The sequence below is a fragment of the Balaenoptera borealis genome, assembly GCF_965194805.1.
Source record: "Balaenoptera borealis genome assembly, chromosome: 6".
Taxonomy (NCBI): Eukaryota; Metazoa; Chordata; class Mammalia; order Artiodactyla; family Balaenopteridae; genus Balaenoptera; species Balaenoptera borealis.
Window position 1 is genome coordinate 72,129,499 of NC_138863.1, and position 22,180 is coordinate 72,151,678.

The following is a 22,180-nucleotide window of genomic DNA, read 5'->3' on the forward strand; positions in this document are numbered from 1 at the left end:
ACAGAAAAGTACTTTCCTCAAGAACACAGGAATTTCAGTTCCTAAATCAAAACTAAAAGAGCAAACCAGCCTACGAATAGTTGACAAGATTGGAAATATTCGTATAACCCATTAAAGAAAGAAAAAAAAAAGATAGGAAACCACTTAAAATAACTGAAAAACATTAAGGAAAACACTAAAATTTATAAAACTGATTAATCTTATTAAGAATCAATAAAACACTTAAATTTTTTTTACATGTTTGCATTTGTTTAACTTCCACAATGAAAAATTAGACTTTCAGAATAATCTATGACATTAAGAACAAGCTGGAAGAAGAAGTTTGAAAATATTATTTTAAAGTGACTGTCAATAAGTTTTCTAAATATATTCAAGACTTTTAGTCTGGTTTCAGAGTCTGTGTTCCTCACTAATTAGCTATACGAAAAATTAGACAAAGATCAGTAGACAAAATTTCATTAATATAGGAAAAAACCCCAATTGTGTGCTCTTAACAAGTCACAATCATTTAACCCACAACATTTCTGTAGAATGGAAAATATGTTATTCTGCACCTCTGGTAAGCGTATTCTTGCCTAGCAACAGAGTAAAAAAAATACATTATCAAACAACATTTAAAATAAGTCAAAGTAAACAGTACACATAATGTCAGCAGGTTGGCAGTAAATATGGGCATTTTAGAGAAATTATTTTATTTCATTTGTCTTTCTCTGAGTATTTTATAAAATGCTTGTTACTACACAGAACTTTCGAATGACCCTGTCATATAGTACATTGCATGATATATAAATATATAAATATTACTTAAGACTTAGACCTTTTCACTAAAGGATTCTCTTAGAGTCAGTTACCGAAACATCAGACTTTTGCAAATCTCCTGCGATTTAATGAGGTGTTCAGCCAATAATGCAATAAACTTAACATCTGAAAGATGAGCAAGATAAACTGCGTTAAAGCTACAAACCATGCCTCTGAAATCTACACTGTTTATATTACAACCATTGTTATAACACAAATAAACTATTTCAAAAACCAAAGTGTTATTGGTCCTAAGGAAAATTAGCTACATAAAAGGAACTTAGATTACTTTATGTAGATTACGAATCAATGCAAACTCATTACTAACTGTAAAAATAAAACCCATAATTCATGTAAAAGACAGCCTGTTAATTCAACTGATACTTCAATGCTTTTAGGTTAAAAGGTTTCCAAGTCTTTGGAAACTATGAACATTTTATTTATGACCACAATCCCTTATTCAAAATTCTTAAGTTCAAAACTTTGAAAAACATTAAGTTTTTGCTAGTGTGGAACATTAAATCAGTTTGCTGCAGATATATTAATCTTTTGATTACAGGATGCCTCAGATCCAGCTGAGGGTGTTATAAAAACACTCTACTACTTTTCTAAAATCCAGAAAATCACATGGCCCCAAGGATTTTGAAAATGAGACTGTGTATGTACACACATTCCAAATTAAGATGTTACCTGATATTCAGAATCCAGTCTAAACGAAGAGTCCCTTGAGTGATAGGTATCATTTAAACTACTTCCTCTGCTTCCAGACATCATCCTAGCACTTAAAGAGCTAGTGGGTTGAACAGAAATTCTTCTTGGAATCCTTGAAGGTTTAGACTCCATTCTTAATGTTTCCTGTGAAATGCAAATTTTGATTAATTGCCTTTTGGAAAACATGCAAACCTTTGATTCTTAATCCTCTCCTTAATGATCAGCTCAAATCAAGAATTAACCATGCAAATTAACCAAATATGGTATGGTAAACTGTGAGATTATCATCACTCTCCTTCTACAGGAAGAGGTCTGAAGTCCACCAAAGGTTCCCTATTGCCCATAAAATGAAGCAAACATGATAAAAGTGGTGATGAGAAACTAAGGTTTGTTGTTTCTAAAGTCTGAGCTCTTTTCTTTATTCAATTTCCTCTCTATATAAAATCCTAGGGACTTCCCTAGTGGTCCAGTTGGTAAGACTCCGCACTCCCAATGCAGGGGGCCCGGGTCTGATCCCTGGTCAGGGAAGTAGATCCCGCATGCATGCTGCAACTAAGACTCTGCATGCCACAACTAAGAAGTCCGAGTGCCACAACTAAGACCCGGCACAGCCTAAATAAGTAAATAAAGTAAAAAAGTAAATAAAATCCTACACGAATTAGCTCTTGACTCTTGTTATTCCTATTATGAGTGTTCGATACTCATACCATAGCATTAGCTATACTGTAGTATCTGTACACTCTTTAACACAATATGCTCTCACAGGATTTTGTATGTGCCTGCAAAGTCTATAGATTCCCCATTCAATTCCTGGGCATAGTCTTAAAACAAGATCAAGTGTTACTTCCACTTTGTACATACTTTTTTTAAGACATCATACTACACACTGTAATTTGTTTTCCTGTCTCCCCTTCTCAAAAGTGAGAATAATTTCTAAGTTTTCTTCACTAAACATTCCTCAACACATGCCAAGAGTCACCATTAACTATGCCTTATTTTTTAACTCTCTCTATAAATGGATTCATACAACATGTACTCTTTTATGTCTGGCTTCATTTGCTCAACATTCTATTTGTGAGACTAATTCTGCTGTTGCATGCAGTTGTAGTAAGTTCACTCTAATTAGTTTATATAATATTCCACTGTATCAATACACACAATTTATTTGTCTATTCTACTGTGGATGGACACTGGACTGTTTCCAGTTTTAGGCTATTACAAGTAAGGCTGCTATAAAAACATTAATTTTATAAATTAAAGAAAAACTTTTAAAGTTTTCTGGGGAAAGGATTTACAATGCGGCCTCTGAACAGCTGAGATACCACCAGTCTTGAGAGTAAAAAGAGAAGGGCAAAAGAAAGTATCAGTAAAAAGAAAAGAAATCACAATAATCTCTTCAACTCCTCCCAGTTACCCACTTTCAAGGTCAAAAATTATTCCCTTATTTTTCTGGTAGTGGATTGAAATTAAGGCAATAACAAAGTAATGTACTTCACTTGCCTGATATGCAGCCTAGATAGGTATATTTGCTGTATTAAAACCTTCAAATCTAAACATTTAAGTTAAAAATATCTAATTCACTTTCAATTCATTAACTTATCAACTAAGTTTTGGCATCATTCTACCTTAAAAGTTACTACAAAAGAATTTCCTTTTTCAATATCTGCCTCAAAAACATGGTGTCAAGCAATGACAAAAAAGAGGATGAAGATGCAAAAACATCAACAAAACATATGGCCTATACTGCAGTAGGATACACAACAAACATGAAAAAGACATAACACAAGCCTAGTATCAATTAAAATTACTCGACTAAGAGTATCTAGCTAACGAGAAACCAGAGTAAAAGCTATACTCTGGGACATGATGAAATCAAAGATAGCTTATCAGAAAAGGTCTGTTTGAAGTCCCAGTTAAACATGACAAGGTAATCCTTATGCATCTATTTTGGTCCCTCTTTCCAAAACCCCTATAAAATGACAGTCGATGAATCCAAAAGCTTTAACTATGAAAAGAACAGGAAAAGGGACCATAAAAGGCAAGAGATTTCAATGTTATATTTGGAAAATCCAAAAAAGTCGGAGGAGAGGTAGAGTAATTCAGCAGAGAGGATAAAAAATACACTCTAGGTATTTTTTAGAAAGAGGTAGGAATTGGAAGCAAAGCAGTTGGCTTTAGCATCCTAGAAAGAATCAAGACCTGGAGATACAAGGTATCATAAAAAAGGGATGATGCATGGAGTAGCTGAATTAAAATCTGTACTTGGAGAAGTAAAACCCCCAATTCTCCCCCTAGCACCATTCTTCTGAAAACAGAATATTTATTCTCTGGAGAATAAGGATCTCCCATGTAACCCCACCCCCACTCCCCCAGCAAATATACAATCATCTCTGCAAAAGTTAAGTATAAGGAATAAAAGAAAATCTATATATTCAATGTTGAGACCCAAAAACTCTTTCCTGGTGCTGTTTTTACAATGCTGTCAGAAAACCAAACAAAATACCAGAGATAAGATTTCTGGATACTGACATTTGGAATGCTTCCAATTACACAGCTAGCCTGCCATTTGACCATCCTACCCAAAGCAAAGTCCACTAGTCAGTTACCAAGAGTTTCTAATCAGCTTCTTTTAGTGCTTCCCTCTAATAGACAAACATCAAGGATCACTAGGTATCCAAGGAAAACCTCCCATAAGACTAAAGTAAATAACAAAAAAAGGAACTTAAGAGAAAATCTGGGGAAAGGAGCTAATTAATTACCATCCTCAAAGGGAGCAAAAGACATTCATTCATAAAATAAGAACAGGATGCTTGAGAAAGCAATCAGTATAATGAACAGCTTGTGGAAATTCAAAATGTTACACACTTAAAAAAGAGATGTGATACACTAAAATAAACCAACAGAAAGACTGGGACACCTCCCAGAAGTAGAAAATGTAACTCAAAAAACAGGAGAATTGTCCAGGGGAGTTATCAATCATTTGACGGTAACTATGGTTACAGAAAGAGAGAAAAAAGAAAATAAGGTAGAGAAAATTACCAAAGAAACGAAAGAACTTTTCTAGAATTGAAGGACACAAATCTCTGCATTGAAAGGGGTCAAGAGTACTGGGCAGGATCAAAGAAAAAAGACCAACACTAAGTACCATTTATCATCTTGAAATTTCAGAACACCAGAAATAAAGAGAAGATTCTATAACTTACAAGAATGGAAAAACGGGTCGTATACAAAAGAAAAGTAATCAGAATGGTTTCTTAATTACAACTTTAAAAACTCTCAAGACAATAAAGCAATGCCTATAGTACTGAGAAAAAAATTTAGCATTGAACTCCAATCTAGCAACTAAATGTGAGGTGGAGAAAAGAGTATTCAGACATGAAAGACTTTAAAAAACAATTAAAAAACAAACAAAACCATAGGAAGTTAGTTAAATGAAAAGCAGGTTCTAGGAAAATGGGAGTGTAAAGAATTAAAGAACCAGGCACAGAACCCAGGAAACAGTTACAAAATTACGCAGAAAGCATAGGGAGCAAACTGATCAAGACTGGAACAGGATCACTGAAAATGGAAGCAAAGTTCTCAGGAAAAAATAGCATCATACGGAAACTATTTTGGCTCGTGGCAGAGATGATGATACAATTGGGGGAAAAATCCTGAGTACTTAGAACAAAGGGCAAATTTAATACATTAATTTTGTAACTTGGGAAAACAGAGCTATTGTTCGAAAAAGGAAATGCTGCAGTGTTTGGGTGAACTCTTTAATATTTATATAGTTATGATAGTGTAAACATATACTGTATCAATCTTGCTACAAATATGCTGTGTGATTGAGGTGGGCAGGAGAAGTAAGGACAATGGTGAATAAAAAAGCACATATATAATACTAAAAAATCATGAACACATCATTTAGAAATATGAAGGTAAATCCTAAAACAGCTAAAAGGTGAGGATTGCTGCCTATGGAAAGCGGGACTGGGAATGAGGTAAAGGGTGAGGCAAAGGACTGCTGTTTTCCTTTTAAGCAGAGAGGACCATATTGCCTGGTTTGCCTAGACCAGTCCCAGTTTATGGCCAGAAAAGTCCTAATTTGTGCTCATTAACCTGCGACAATTATTAATAGTACCTGCGTTGTCTCTTAAAAGTGACCTGGTTTGAATGATAAAGTATACAGTCACCTAATATAAATCTTTACTACCTTCAGCTTTTTATAAATTCTATATATACATCCATACAAAAATTTTTATTAACAAGGTGAATTATGAATTGGACAATTAAAGAAGGCATACATTAGTAGAAAAAATACTAATGGTTAAATACTGACATGCAACAGCCCATAAAAGATTTAACAAGTAGCAAATTTGTTATTTTATCAAGAAGGCTCTACAAACACTAAACAAGAGACTGTATTTGTTGAGGATTTTAAAAGGAAAGATAAAATGTCTTTAAAAAGATACAGGTCTATAGATGGTTCTTTAATAACAGTGCTTCTTAATCATACCTCTTGTAGTTTACTTTGATTATATTTATACCCAATTCTTACTTGCAAAATAAAACTAACCTAGTAGAAAATCTCTCAAAACAAAGCTCTTGGGAGAAAGCAAAGAGGCAGAGTCCTCCGAGAGCTATAATTTATACTGCATGAAACTATTTTTGGCAACTCCTCTACATAAATTGATTGAATTTTGACAATGTAGGTGTTACCAGAAAATTTACGTAATCTGGTTGTATAAGTTGTAGGTCAAAAGCACAAAAAGTAGAAATAATGAATAAAATTAAATAAAATAAGCAGTCCTTGAAAAACTTCTACCAGACCACTTACAAGGTACTATAAGGCATCTTTTCAAGTTCATTCATTCAAGAAATAGTTTTTTACATGCTTAGTATGTGCTAGGCACATTAATTAATACTAAACAAAGGGACAGGGAGAGGGGACAACACTGAACCTACTAAGATAATGACTATGAAGAAGCTGTAGTCTAGTAGAGAACAAATGACACAAATAACCATACAACTTAAACAGTTTTAAGTGCTCTAAAGGAAGAGGTATAAGCCAGAAAAAAAGACTAGCAGGAAAAAAGTATCTGAAGCTCAATGCTTTTAACCAAGACTTAAAGAGTAAAGCACAAAAAGTTCATATGTACAATCTTTCCTCAGTGGTCAATATAATAGCCTCTTACTTTCCTTTTGCCACTATTTAGTTTCCTTAAATTTCTTTAAATTTGATTCTAGAGTTGGATAGTTGAACTGTCTTTCTAGTGATAAGATAAAAACTTATCACCAGGGCTTGGTTTATAGATGTGTGTCCACCTATGCAGACACATGGGACCCTGTGCTTGATTAAAAGCTCTACTGCTGACATCTTGAAATTATTAATACTTTAACCTTTGAACTTGTATTCTGTAAGTGAAGGCAGATAGGATAGTGAAGCATGAGCTTGAGAAGAAGAGATACGTGCCTGTCTGCTATGCCTTGCCACTCAATTTGCATACAGCCCTCATTGCTATGAAGCTTCCATTCTTAACATGCTTAATTTTTACTCTCTGAGCCTCACTCAAGTCCTAGGCATGATGGATCCACTGGACTTGTGTGCTCATGTTCCTTATCAACACATCTATGTCTGAGTAAGCTGAGGCACTGACAGCTCCAAGAGGTCATTCCATTTCCATTCTTCAGAACTTGCTTCAACTTCAAATGCAGGAAGAAGGTAATGAACCACAAAGCCACAAAAATCTTATGATCAATATTTGAGATTTTTACTATATTGAACTTTTCAACTTGTGAAGATTCTCTGAAGCTGATATTTAACTGCTAGTTTACCCAGCTAGTTTTTTTTTTTTTAAGGAATTCCTTTATTTTTATTATTTATTTATTTATTTATTTTTGGCTGTGTTGGGTCTTCGTTTCTGTGCGAGGGCTTTCTCTAGTTGCGGCAAGCGGGGGCCACTCTTCATCGCCGTGCGCGGGCGGGCCTCTCACTATTGCGGCCTCTCTTGTTGCGGAGCACAAGCTCCAGACGCGCAGGCTCAGTAGCTGTGGCTCACGGGCCCAGTTGCTCCGCGGCATGTGGGATCTTCCCAGACCAGGGCTCAAACCCGTGTCCCCTGCATTGGCAGGCAGATTCTCAACCACTGCGCCACCATGGAAGCCCCCAACTAGTCTTAATATCACTGTTAAGTGTTCCCTTACCTTCAGGCATTTTAATAGTAATTGGCATGAGCAACAGAAGTGGAAAACAGATATTCATACCAACTCCAAAATTTATGTAGTCTTTCATCTCATAAACCTGTGGCTTGTTACCTAGAAAAAATTACTACATTTTTAATAGGTAATTTCATTCAGCTGGGCTTCCTAGGAAACCTCTGAAAAGCTCTTTAAAGCAAGTTCATGTTTTTGGTGGCCCATTAAACACCATAAAGGAGGTTTAGACCAAAAAAAGTTTCTCCCACCTATAAACAGTACAATTCAAATCTATTCTACGGAAATAATCTTAACTTAAACTTTCTCAGTCTAGGTAAAAAGCCTCAAAAAATTCTCTCATTACCTGACATGCAAAATTCTGTGCCCAATGCTATCTGCAAGTTAACAAGATCTCATAGTCTCATGTCAAATGCAACTGAAAACCTATCACACAACTTATACTAAAACAGACAAATTTAAATTGAATTTTACAATGTTTTTCAGCAAGACTTTACTTGAATATGAGGCCTACTCTAAGTAAACCAACAAAGTTTGTCTCTAATAATACCACACTAGGCCTTGTCTAAAGGCCTTTTCACCCTACTAGTAACAGCACCACTCCCCAATCATACTTTCAGCTGTTCTTCTACTACCTTAAAAGCAAAGTCTAAATTCTTTGCCCCAGTATCCAGAACTCTAACCTACCTTTTCCACTTAACTTCCAACTACCACCTTAAAAAAAATCCTAGTTCCAGTTCACCCTGGTGGGGAGGAGGTGGCAGGAGTCTCCCTGCATGCTATACCCAGGAGACAGGGAAAAGGGCATAAATCTTGGGACAGCCCCACCTCTGAGGATCAGGCACACAGAGCCCGCCTAAGACTGGAGAAGGATGCATAAAACATAGAACACCTCCTTTCACCATGAACTTTGCTCCAAATAGGAAGGTACAGCAGTTTACTGCTGAGGGAGTTACAACAGCCTTAGAGCCTTAGACCTCTCTGTGGTGCAGGGCCTGCAGGAAGTTGAGGCTAGTGAAAGAATACTCAAAGAAATCCTCCAGCACTCCAGCCTCACACTAAGCACCATGCAGCAGCAATCCACTACTGCAATACTTTGAAAATACATAAAGCAATAATAAAGTTCAAACCCAGCTTAACTACAAACTAAACCAACGCAACCCACCACACTAACAGTCTGACAAAAGAGTATGTCCATATCTAGGCATAAAAATTATTGATCTCAGTCTCTACTATTCTTTTATTTCCACTGTTTCCCATTCAATCAAAAATTATAAGACACAAAAATACAAGGAAAAAAAAAACACAACAGTTCATCATCAAGAGATCAGAATCAACAGAACCAGATGAAGAGATGGCCCTAGTGTTAGCAAACTGGGAAATTGATGCATTTACCAGTAGCCTAGGCAAAACTGAAAAACTAGGGAACTGGGAAATAGGCTAGAGGAAAACTATCCGGAATGAAGTTCGGAAAAACAGATAATGGTAAATACAAGAGAGAGTTTAAGAGACACTGAGGAAACAGTAAAAAAGACTACTGTACGTTTAATTAGAGTTACAGAAGGAAAGAACTAGAGCACAGAAAAAATTTGAAGAGAAATTGGCTGAACTGATCCAATCAGTCAAGAAGCCCCCAAAAAACCAACTAAAATAATTAGCAATTACACTAATTGCTAGATTACACATTCATACCAGACTGCTAAAAATCATTACACTTAAGAAAGTTCTGAAAATGCTATGGGAGCATTGAATGGGGAACCAAAATTTCCAACAAGATGAGAAAGACTTCAGATGAGGTAACATTTGAGTTGACCTTTGAAGATAGAAAATAAAAAAAGAGGAAGAAAGCATAAAGATGCTAAAGCATGTTAAGAATTGGAAAATGGAAAATAATGTGTTAGGGATGAAAGCAAAGGCTTGGAAAAGGAGAGAGAACAAGAAGGACTCTCAAGGATATAAATACATAAGGTAGATTATATCCAGATTGTAAAGGCAATCTTGTGTCCTTTGCTCAGAAGTTTGTACTTTAATAAGGCAACAATTCTGAAGCTTTTTACGAGCAGGTTGTGTATTACTTTTCTTCCCAAGGACCCCAGAAATTAAGTTCCTGACAGGCAATTAGAGCTTTCAAAGATGAAACAATCAGTGGTCCAACAAAACTTCAGTTTTGCCTAGCCTTAATAATAGATTTATATAGCTCCCTCCATTTCTTACAATTCTGAAAGTCAATAATTTTATTACCTTTGTGGAACCATGGGGAAGAAACTACTGCTATAGGCTTTAGTAGGCTCAGTATCTATCTACTAAAAATTTTGAGACAGCTAAAAACAAACCACCCCCCCCACGCCCCAAACTAAGGACAAGTTATTAGGAAGATACACAGTGGCTCCAAACGAATTAGTAAGAGCCAAAATATGGATAGAAGGTAGATTCAGAACATCCCAAGTAGAAAAGAATGTATTGGGGGTTGGGGGGGGGGAGGGATTGGATTATTCAGCATACTGATGAAAAACATTTTTCTCTTTATATATTTGCAGGGAGTTGGGAGTGGAGGACAAAGAAGCACACCAAGATGAGTTGGTTTTAGAAAACAGGTAGCCTGAAGTACCCAAAAGAGGTCTAGAAGCATGCTAGAAATAGTTCTGAAAACCCAGGAGAGCAACCTGGGCTAACTGATTTTCAATCACTTACACTGATTTTACTTTTTCCCATACACATATGCTACCTCCTTGCCTTCTGCTTGAACTGTATACCTTCTATCTCATCACTCTTGGTAGCCCCCCCCCCATGAATGTCTAATTAGTAGAATTTAGGGCACTATGAAAAAGTAAACTGAAAAACTTCAGGCAGTATAGGAAAACACTTGGAACAAAGGAGTTCTACACATTACTTAAGAGTAAAGTTTTTTCTGAGCACCGCCACAAGTTGCCTACCAAATAGGACTTGAATTTTTGTTTTCTACCAAATTTGGAAAGCTGTTAATTCCTAAGATAAGAGAAATAGCAGAGCAACGCTCAAAGGTTTTTTGATGATTCTGCTTATAAAGGGATCTCTCAAATAACATGTATCCTCTCAGAGCCTCTCATGTTATCCTCTACAGATCACTGTGTCCCCTTCCTACAATAACAGTCTTGTTCTGAATCTGTCAACAGTCACATAGTAGTCATAAACCAAATGACCAGACAAACAAAAAGGCCCCAGCCCCATTCATATTAACAAACAGTACAACCTACACCTAAGACTTTCTCTTTATTTTAAATGTATTCATTAACAAAGGTTCTTTTTCCAAAACAGGAAACAGGATAGGCAAGATAAATTAAGCATTGCCCAATTTTTAGCATATGAGCCAACTTCTAACTTTTGTAAAAACATAATTTTGAGAATGCAAGCTTTTAAGTCTATCCCTTACTTGGTGTGACTCTAGGCTTAATCTAATGCTTAATTTCTTCACCTACAAAATGGGAATAATACAGTACCAACTTTACAGGTATATCATGAGCTTTGCTGGCACACAGTATATAATCCTCAAATACCAGCTATTATTAAGCAATACCATCAGATGTTAAAAGATTTTCATACAAACAGCTTAGTAGGCATTATTTTGGCTTTTTCATTATTTGAAATTTGTCTTTAATACATAGTAAAAAGACTTTTTAAAGTCATTCAGATTTATGTACAGGAGAATACTTGCTGCTGAGTAAAGAAAACTTACATACCTTATATAAGTATATGCATACAAAATTGGGGAAAAAATAGCCATTATTCACAGTTTACTGTATATCTGGGTGGGTTTTGTTTTCTTAACTTAGTTTTCCAAAACTTCTTTCATGTATCTGACCTAAGTTTGATAATTAAGGGAAACAGTTACTGGCAGATGAAAAAATATTTTTTTTAATCTTACATTACAATAAAATCTATAAAATCTATAAAGAACTCCTAAAAACAATTCCCTTTCTAAATTGTAGTACTGCTGGTTTATACCCCTTAGTATCTGTACACCACAAAGGAAGTAGTAAATACTAAGCAACAAGAGTACTATTCTATTCTGGTAAATAATAAATGGAAAATAAGGTCAAAATCACTTTGCAAAGTGGAGTTTAGGTTACCTGAGTACGCTTTAAAAAAAATTTTTTTTTACTATGAAAAAATTTCCAACTTACACAAAAGTGGAGACAATAATGAGCCTTCAGAAGCCAAACAACATTCTTCAACAATTATCAACATTTGACTATTTCACCCTCCTCTATTTTAAAGCAAATCCCAGTCATGACATCCTTAAGAATGTCTGTTCTTAAAATATTCTAAGCAACCTGTGGTAATTACAAAGTATGGCTACAAATCCCTCCCAGCTGAATACCCACACCCTTTTGCATTGTCCTCTTGCTGGTCTGCAGGGGAGGAGGTGGAATCTATTTCCCCACCCCTAGAGTGTGGGCTACCTTGTGAGACTTACTTTGACTAAGAATACACTATGACATTGTATGATTTCCAAGGCTGTAAGAAGTCTTATAGCTTCCACTTTCACTCTCCTGGAATGCTGTCTTGGGACCCCCATGTCATAAAAGACCACACTAAGCAAAGCCTACATGTTTAACCAACACCAAGTGCCAGAAATGTGAGTGACGCCATCTTGGACCTGAATCCTTCAGCTGAATAACTGATACATGAGTGAACCCAGGGGAAACCAGAACTACCCAACAGGCACACAGAGCTGTAAAAACACTGTAAACAGCAGTTTTAACCCACAGGGTTTTGAGGTGGTGTGTTATGTAGCAATAGAGTAAAGCTTTGTAACATTTCTTTTACTTTCCTACAATTATCATTATGCATCCGGTCTTATGAAAAATCTGATTCGATTTCAGGGTCTAACTTAGACTTTGTCTTTAATATCCAGGGGAGTTACAGTTACTGAATTACCAAAAGCACAACATTACTACACAATAAATTCATGGCATGAAGACCAGAGTTATCATAGAAAATACCAATGTATTTCAATAGCCAATAATCTTCCAGAAATATAAACACAGTTACAATTCCTTTATTTACCTCTATTTGGTATATACTTTTGTTTAAAAAATCTGCTTCTGGGAAAAAAATTTTTTTTTCTTAATGGGAAATCGTAGTGTTTTATTGATCTTAGTGAACATGGAGACATGAAAACTAAAGGTAGTCACATAAGGAAAGCACTTCTAAAGCACAGAACTTTTGGGGTCTTTAAAAAAATGCCTTGATTTTTAGCTGACAAATATTTAAGACATAAAGATACACCCAGGTCTTAAAAAATACTATCAATAACTAGAAAAAAGTTCAACATCTCCATGAGAAAATAGGACTATGATGTTAAGTCTACGTTAGAATACTTTGAAATAATCTGTCCTCCTTTGAAGTGTATTTAAACTGTGTCAAGTTTCAATCTTCATTCCATAACTGGAAACCATTTTAGAGTTATTCTGAAAGTGGGAAACACGTTACACTGAAGTGCAATGATCATAATGAAGAGATGAAAACTAACTTTTAAGGTTCAAAATCTGCCTTCTTAAAGTTATTGACAAAAGTGGGTATATGACAGTAGGTAATTTTAAAACCAGGTGTTCAACTTATCTAGTCTAACCAGTAGAGCCACAGAGAAATACATTTGAGAACAAGAAAAACCAGTTTTGACCACATGAGTTTGGACCAGAGAAGAAAAGTTAAAAACTAAGATCATGAAAAGTAAAACCCAGCCAACTCTCAAATTATAATTTTATCCTGCTCCCCATTTCTGTGTTCATCTTATGATTAGCAAGTGTATTAAAAATCGAAGTTTTGCAAAATAATAATTGAGAAGATAAATTATTTCACTATAATTCTGCTTTAGTGAATTCAAGTAGATCTTAGAACTCAAAATCTTTACTCAGTTTTAAATTGTAATTGCACTAATGTGATCAGTTGTTGATTCAGTTATTTAACAGTTAAAAGGTTCATTAGTTAAGTTTAATTTGTTGGTTAAAAATCTGTTGGTTAAAATTAGTTAAGTTTAATTTGTTGGTTAAAACAAGGTTTGATACAACCTTGTGCATTTCACTTATGCATTCCCCACTGTTCTTTATTACTAGCACTTAATTATCTGTAGTAACAGAAGGATGCATCAGCATAGATAATTTAAAATCATTTTTTATTTGGCTTAGGAACACAACAGCTCTTTATTCCCAACAGCATAGAGCACTAACTTTCTAAAACACTACTGAAAGTCTTTCATGTCATGCTCTAACCCTCCATTCAATTGTTTCAGCTATGGGGAACAAACTGTCCATTCCTAAAACAAACCATGATACCATGACTTTCAGTTTCCTTATCAAACTCCTAATCATCCTTCACATCTCAGTTCAAGCAATACTTCCTGTAAAAATTTCCCCCAAGATCAAACACCTCTTCTCTGTGCTCCCACAAATACTACCATATATCAATACTTACACTAAGATAATAGCAGTTGTTGTTTATACATTAGTCTGATGATTAAATTGTGAGTTGTGGAAGGTAGAAGCTGTGTCAACCTCCTTCTTGTAATGTGAAGCCCTAATCTAGTAGCTAAAATACAACAAACTTTCAAAAATTGTTTTACATTATTTGATAGTTTTACACCATTACAATTATTTTCCTAAAATTAAGCGGGCAACTCTTGAACATATACCAGATGAACAGCTGTGTGAAATGGATATGTAGCTGGTTAAAAATTGGGGCCATGGATGTCTTTTTATGTTCAAGCTTATTACCTGACACCTTCACATAGAACATATGTGCATGTCTATATAGGGGCATCTTTGTGCTTTACCTGGGAAATTAAACTCTCTTACCAATGTGACAGAAACAGAAATTGCCTGTACTTAAATAAGCAGGAATTTTTAACCATTCTTATTCACGACATTTGACCCAGCATGCAACTTCGGAAAAAAACTCAGGGCTATGCTTACCGACCATGCTTACATCTGTGGTATAATTTAGGGCAAAAAAAAGAGCTGTAAAATGTTCTTATCTAAAAACATTTGTAGTATAGAACTTACATAAGTGTATATTATTGTGCGTGTGAGAAGCAGTCTCTGTGAGGGACATATTACAGGGAGAGTAACATTTGAAGAATGCATGAATATAAACAACTGGACTTAGTATCAATTCCAACTACTTACATTCATCAAAAGTTCATTCTGCAAGTATTATGTCCCCCAGCATGCTGACTGCTACACACTACTTCATCTAATTTGATCCTCATTTCAACTCTAGGAAGAGATTAAATAATTATGGCGAAATCAAGACTCAAACCCAGACCGGCCTCTAATGCCTCCTACGCCACTGCTGTTTCACAAAATGCTGGAGAGCTGTAAATCAAATACTGACCCCATTTCTGAAACACAATTTTATCTCACGGAAAAGAAAAAAATCTAGTTACAGTCTGTGTCTGCCTTTTTAACAACAGTATACCGTTTGATTTTAAATCAAAAATTCATCTTTAACCTTATCTCTTAGTCCTAGACAGAAACGGACAGATGAGAGAAAGAAAAGGGGAAATTTTTAAATTATTTTATTAATGAAAAAAGAAAAAACCTAAAACATCCTACAAAATCGAAAAAAAATTACTCAATTCAATTTCACTTGGCACCTTTGCTCTTAATAGCGCCAAACAACAACGGTCGTGATCAATGTATTACCAAGACAAAGATGTTCCCCATATATTTACGTGTGTTCGTAGGAAAAAAGAATTACAGTATTTTTGCTGTGTGTACACATTCATCTTCTCTACGCAGTTTCATCAAAATGAGGGAGTACTGTATTCAACTACTAGTGCCTTCCATATTTCACTTCTTACGCCAACAGGTCCGTTTTTATACATACCACCACCTAGTTCAATTTGAATAACATACAATTTACCACAATACAAAAGAAATCCCAAAGTATCACGATACTCAAGATCTGGGACGATCAATGAGCAAACCTTTATCCCATCTAAGGGGCTGGCAAAGTCCCTTCAATTCGAAGCTGGGTTGGCAGAGCCCTAAGCCTCCCTGCCTTCAACACCTCGCTCATTAAATACCTCACTCTTGACACTCCCGGCCCGCCCCGGAGAACCCTCCTCACCCCAGTCGAAGAGGAGGCAGCCAAAGGCCAAAACAGGGCTCAAGCCCCTTGCCCTCGCCCGCCGCACGTCCACTCGGAAGACACACAGCCTGCCCCCTCCACCCGTCACAAACTCCAACACGGGACGAAAGGCCACCGGCAGAGGAGGCCTGTGCCCGGCTCCCCTTAGTACCCGCGGTCCCGGATCAAGCTCCTCCGCCCCGATTCTGAGAGGAAGGAGGCGGCCTTGGCGTCCCCAGGCCAGCACTTCGTTTCCTCCCCTCCCCCACCCGCGGCCTTCAGAACCCCCTCCCCGAGAGGGAGAAGCCCGGCCTCCGCAGCTTATTACCCCTGCTCCAGAGCTGGCACTGAACAGGGTGCCTTCCGCTCCCAGCGATCACACCGCCGCCTTCCTCCTCGGAGTTCGAGGCCTCTAACAGAGGCAGAAGAGTCGGCCGCGAAGCACAATGGCGTCCGCCCGACTCCCGGATCCGGCGCAGAACCAGCCACCACCGTTAAATGCCCCTCCCTTCTCCTTCCCCCACTTCGCGGAGTCTTCCGACCTCTCGCGAGAGTGGTGGAGCTGAGCGGATCCGAGAGCTGCGGGCGGGTTCGACGTACCCCACCGCGGGGTGGTGCTCTGACTGCGGCAACCGTTGAAGGGCTGTCTCCGGGGAGGCAGCGAGGCGCCACCGGTAAGCGGCTGCGGCTGGTCGGCCGTCGGGCTGGTAGCTGGGCCGGCGAGTGTGCGGGCCTCGGGAGCGGGGCGCTGGAGGCCCGGCCGTGGTTGGCCGCCGTCGCCTGCCAGGTGAAGGGCTCAGATCCAGCCCTGCCGCTCCCCAGCGTCCAAGTCCGCGCCACAGTCTCTTGCCCTCTCTGGCAAACCTGCAAGGCCCACTGCTCGAAATACCGCCCATCTTTTTTTTTTTTTTTTTTTTTTTTGCGCTTGGTGAGTGGCGCAGTGAATGTTTATTGACTTGAATCAAACACTGCCTTTCCAACCTCCCCTCCTTCCATTCCCTGCCCGCCCTAGGTGGTGGCAGCGAGCTCTCCCCTTTAAAGGCTGGAGCTCATTTGTCCGGGACCTTTCGTTCCTTGCGGTAATTCGGTGTTGGTGGTGGTGTACTTTTGCAGTCATGTCTTTTAAATCGTGATACTAATCTTTGGTAGTGTAGCTACACATTTTTCAGTAAAAAATGCATCCATTTAGAAACAGGGAGGAAAATTGTGAGGTAAATGGTCTGATGAGAATGAAACGAAACTTTCAAAGAGCTATAAATGTGGTGAACGAAGATGTAAATGAATACTAATGAATAAAAGGGAGTAGGTTAGAGAAAAAAGCCACAGTTTCTGTGGATTTAGGTGATATGTGGGTTTTGAATAATGTATCAAACATATAAGTTCTTCACCGGTGAAGATAAGTTATTGAAACTTGGAGGCATACTGATGACACTTGATTTGTAAACTGACCTGTTTTATTGGGTTGTTTAAGCAATTCATTGGATCCAAATAGTTTCAATAAATGAAGTATGAAGTTTATGTGTATTTCTTTATCATTTCACTTGGAGGGTGTGCACGATCAGTATCATCTCTATTTATTTCACTCTGTCTTGGGGACTAACGGACTGTCCATGCTTCACTATTGTAAATTGTAAAATATTAAAGATCATTATTATTTAAAGTTGGCACATAAATGCCAGTCTAACTTTTAAAAATGTGAGCTGAAGATTAACCATCTGGTGTGAGATAAAGTGAACAGAGATTAAGTTTGAGAAAATTAATTTACCCTGTATAGAAAACTGATTTTTTGCCCCCAGCCTGTTTGAGTGTACCTGTAGCATTGTGGTTATGCGTATACACACCCTGAAGCACCAGACTGCATGGGTTCAAATCCCAAACCAGCCTCTTACTACCTTTGTTGTCTTGAGCAATTCTTTAACCTTTCCAAGCCCAGGTTTCCTGTAAAATGGAGTTAATAAGAATACCCATAACCCACAAGGTGGTTGAAAGGATTAAATGAGATAATGCATCAGTTCCTGGATCATAATAAGCATTCCATAATTGTTAGCTATTACATTCCTTGTCTAAACCACTACTAATATTATCTTCCTGGGGCTTATTACATAGGTCCCTTAAACATCTTCTTCTGAAGTACATTCTACGCTAGGAGGAATGACTGCACTATTTTCCTGAGCTATGGCAGTCAGACCTGGTAGAGGTAACTTCTCTACAGAAACCCCAAACCTGGCAAAGATGGTTCAGATTTTGACAGATTGTCGCTTCATCCCCACCCAATGCTGATAATATCAGCAGAGGTGAGTGTGGCACCAATTTCCTATGCTAAACAGAACTTCCAAATTAGTTTCTTGTTGATGCTAGTAAATAAAGACCACTAATAAGTATCTCTTTTAAGAATTATTAGTTGATATTGTTTTTAAATGTACTTTCTCTGATTTGAGTTTCCAGATAATTATCATTATCAGCAAATAATTATTAAGATTTTCTATGTTAAAGACAGTTTGATAACAGATTGTAGATACAAATAGGTATGATAGTGACTATATTTTCTGAACTTAAAATCAGGACCAATGATTTGACGGCAAATTATTTGAAATTAGAACTGTTCTGACCAATTTAGATCCCGCAGTTGCCTTTTTTTGCGCAGAGTTCCCCCACTTGACCTTCCTTTGCTGAACTTTTTATGCTTATGACCAACTCTGACATACCTTTTTGTATCTAAATATCTTTGTTCACCACTTGCCACACCAACCCATTAGTTTCCATTTTCGAACTTGGCTTCTCTACATTAAGGTCTTCTTTACTATTATTAATTTATCCCCTTTTACTTTATAAATTTGTCTGTCATTTGGCCATGGTCATAACAACCCTTTACTCTTATGCTTAAGTATTTCTTCAACTACCTGATAGGTTAGAATTCTCTTTCAGATATTGAATTTCAAAGTTCCTGTTTTCCCCACATTTTAACATTCACAACCTAACCTTCCAAGAAGCTTCTCTATGGTAAGGGTAATTTTATAGATATTCTCCACTTTGCATAAATGATGTGATCTTGAAAAGGTGCGATTATATTTTCTTTTTGTCAATGAAATTATTTTAAATGTAGGTTATTTCTTAAACTTTTGAGGAACAGCAGGTAATACCTGGGATGAAATAAGAGTGCTTATTGGGGGGTCCCTAAGTTGAAAACAAAGGATGCCAATTCTTTTTTTTTTTTTTTTTTAATGATTATTCTATGTTTATTTTATTTATTTTATTTATGGCTGTGTTGGGTCTTCGTGTCTGTGCGAGGGCTTTCCCTGGTTGTGGCAAGCGGGGGCCACTCCTCATCACGGTGCGCGGGCCTCTCACTATCGCGGCCTCTCTTGTAGCGGAGCACAGGCTCCAGGCGCGCAGGCTCAGTAATTGTGGCTCACGGGCCCAGCCGCCCTGCGGCATGTGGGATCTTCCCAGACCAGGGCTCGAACCCGTGTCCCCTGTATTGGCAGGCAGATTCTCAACCACTGCGCCACCAGGGAAGCCCGCCAATTCTTCTTAAATGGGAGTTTTATTAATCTCTGGAGAAGGGAACCTTGTGGCATAAACCAAATTGAGGCTCTACTATTTAAAGTTATAGATAACTTTAAGTATATGGTACTTATTATTATTGAAAAATAGCTATAGATTGAAGACTCCATCTTCAAAGGAATATGTTACTTAAAAGGTCCTTTGCTTTAAATCTTTGGTGTAAAAAATTCTTTTTATTCCAAGAATAATAAGCCCCTGATTTAGTGAATTTTAATTTTCCCCTTATCAAGTTCAATTGAAAGGTGCCCCATTTAATAAGTGAGCATCCAAGACATGCTGTTAGTTGACTTCTGTTGGATTAGAAGCAATAACTTTAAATCCCTAAAGCCAATAGATAAAACGATATAAAAACAAATAAAAAGAACACCATCTTGAAGCCTTCTCTGGGAAACTCTTTCTTACACTTAAGCTATGGTCTAGATCTCACTGGTTCTAGGAAAATCATTCCTGCTCACATTGCTGCTCCAGAACATCTGGCCTTGTCAGGAACAATTCTCAGCTTATGGAGCACTTGGAATCCATGTGTGAAACACATTTCACACTGCCTAAAACATGGAGTTTTTAATAAAAGCAGCTATCTTTTATTATCAATAGTACTAAAGGTTGGAAAACTATGGTACAAGGCCAAATGTGATCCACTACCTGTTACTGTAAATAGTTTTATTGGAACACAGCCAGGTCCATTAATTTATGTAGTCTTATCTGTGTATGTCAGGGTTCTCCACAGAAACAGAACCAATAGTATGCAATACCTATCTATCTATCTACCTGTCTACCTACCTATCTATCTATCTACAATTACTATACAAAATATCTTCACTACAATGCCTAAATTAGCATATGATTAAATAACTCGATACTCTGGCCTCCCCAAGTTAACCACAAAATTAACCATCAAAGTCTATGACTGCTTTTGCCTACAGCGGCAGAGATGAGTAGCTGTGATAGAGATGATATGGCCCAGAAAGCCTAAAATATGTACTATTTGGTTTTTTCATAGAAAGTTTGTTGACCTCTGGAATAAACCATAAAACCAGATTGAAGTGACCCCTGTTCCTTTAATGCTGTCAAGCGGAACACATACATAACAACTTCAGACTGATAATAATCAAGGACTATGCTCGGCCTCCATGGCCACTTTGGACTATATTTTGTGAAAATGCAAGCAGAAGAGCATCTAAATACTGATACGAATTCCTTGGATATGCCCTCTGGCAAGTTTGGTTGCAACGTCCTTTTTAATCTTAATTTTTTTTTCATGTCTACATTTGTGTACAATTTTATAACAATGTATGTGTGTGATTATATCGTACATACTAGCTATTTTAGTATAGGATGGTTCTTTTGCTTTTTTCCCCCTTTTTCTTTTCTTTCTTTTCTCTTTTCTTCCCTTATAATTTCCTTTTTAATTTGGCTCTCTTACCCATATTTACTACTCCATAAACATTCTTGAAAAATTAGTGAGTATCCTTCTGCATTTTTTTCTGCAGTCATACAATGTTGAAGGAATAGTTACTTAACACAGAGAGAGAGAGAGAAATACTCATATAGAGATTTTTTTTTACCATTTATTTTATAAAACAGCATCAAATTTCAATGTGCATATTCATCTTAATTTTTCAATCAAAAGTACCTTTTTCTCTAAATCCCTATTTATATGGATTGTTTATCCTTTCGTTTCTTGTTTTTTTAATACATTTATTTATTTATTTATTTTTGGCTATGTTGGTTGGGTCTTCGTTGCTGCGCCCGGGCTTTCTCTAGTTGCAATGAGCGGGGGCTACTCTTCGTTGCGGTGCACAAGCTTCTCACTGTTGTGGCTTCTCTTGTTGCGGAGCACAGGCTCTAGGCATGAAGGCTTCAGTAGTTGTGGCACATGGGCATAGTTGCTCCGTGGCATGTGGGAATCTTCCCAGACCAGGGCTCGAACCCGTTTCCCCTGCATTGGCAGGCGGATTCTTAACCACTGCGCCACCAGGGAAGTCCTATCCTTTCTTTCTGATGTCATAGGTATTACTACTCTGTCCTTCCTTCACAGTGTTTTTTCAACTCTATCATCTGTCTGTTGACTTGCCATTTATTATCTTTTGCTATAGATATGTTCATATGGTAAAATGTGTCTGTGATTTCTTTTATAACTTTTGGGTTTGTAGCTTAGCTTAAAAAGTATTACCTATCCCTAGATTGTATCATGTAATATCCTAGATCTTTCTAGACTATGTTTAGTTAAATTCAAATTAATGTTTGTATATGGAATAAGGTAATAGGATCTAATTTTATTTTCTTCTCAATGGATAGCCGGTTTTGCCAGTAGCATTTCTTAAATAATCTATTCTTTGTGATTAGAAAGACTACTTTTGTTATACATTGACTTTTCAGATTTATACTGGATTTATTTCTGGATTTTCTATTTTGAAAACAGAACTATTCAGAACTATAGTTTATAGTTCTAAATATTGTTTTGCTCCCTTTTGAATCTTTTTCATATATCAATACTGTTCTGCATTTCTGTCACCTACCTATTCAATTATAAGGAATGGTAACTATTTCCTTCAGAATCACCCAATATACTTAACCAGCTTTGCATTATACAGTGCATGTTATACTACCAACCTGCCTAAGAATTATCTTAATTTCTTTTCCCATCATTCTTGTTTCCTTTTCTCAGCAGTTTGCTAAAGCCATTGAATATACTTCAGTTATCTAAAAACATCTCATCAATACTTTTGTATATCATAATAATTAAAAAAAAACTATATACCTACGCACATACATACTATTCAGTTTCTTAAATCACCCTGTT

At 37.0% G+C, this 22,180-nt stretch overlaps 2 protein-coding genes across 7 annotated transcripts in view; one reads left to right on the plus strand and one right to left on the minus strand.

Moving 5' to 3' along the window:
• The window catches only part of MARCHF7 (membrane associated ring-CH-type finger 7), a 45,390-nt gene extending 29,070 nt beyond the window's left edge, over window positions 1-16,320 (minus strand). For 2 of the 6 annotated variants that reach the window (XR_014245554.1, XM_082395297.1), the window contains exons 1-3: window positions 16,142-16,302; window positions 14,868-14,957; window positions 1,489-1,653 (exon numbers count right to left, since the gene is read on the minus strand). Coding sequence is in view for 3 of the 6 variants with exons in the window: in XM_082395297.1 (XP_082251423.1) it covers window positions 1,489-1,653; window positions 14,868-14,873 (171 nt within the window). In the remaining 3 variants the exon portion in view is untranslated. Of the gene's footprint in view, window positions 1-1,488; window positions 1,654-14,867; window positions 14,958-16,141 lie in introns of all 6 variants that reach the window. The other 4 variants (XM_082395295.1, XR_014245555.1, XM_082395296.1 and 1 more) reach the window with 4 other exon arrangements.
• LOC309630226 (uncharacterized protein) overlaps window positions 15,493-22,180 on the plus strand; it is a gene marked incomplete at its 5' end in the record, with an annotated part of 53,402 nt that continues 46,714 nt past the window's right edge. The window contains 2 exons of the mRNA XM_082395164.1: window positions 15,493-15,552; window positions 15,983-16,487. Of these exons, the coding sequence (XP_082251290.1) occupies window positions 15,493-15,552; window positions 15,983-16,487 (565 nt within the window). The remainder of the gene's footprint in view (window positions 15,553-15,982; window positions 16,488-22,180) is intronic.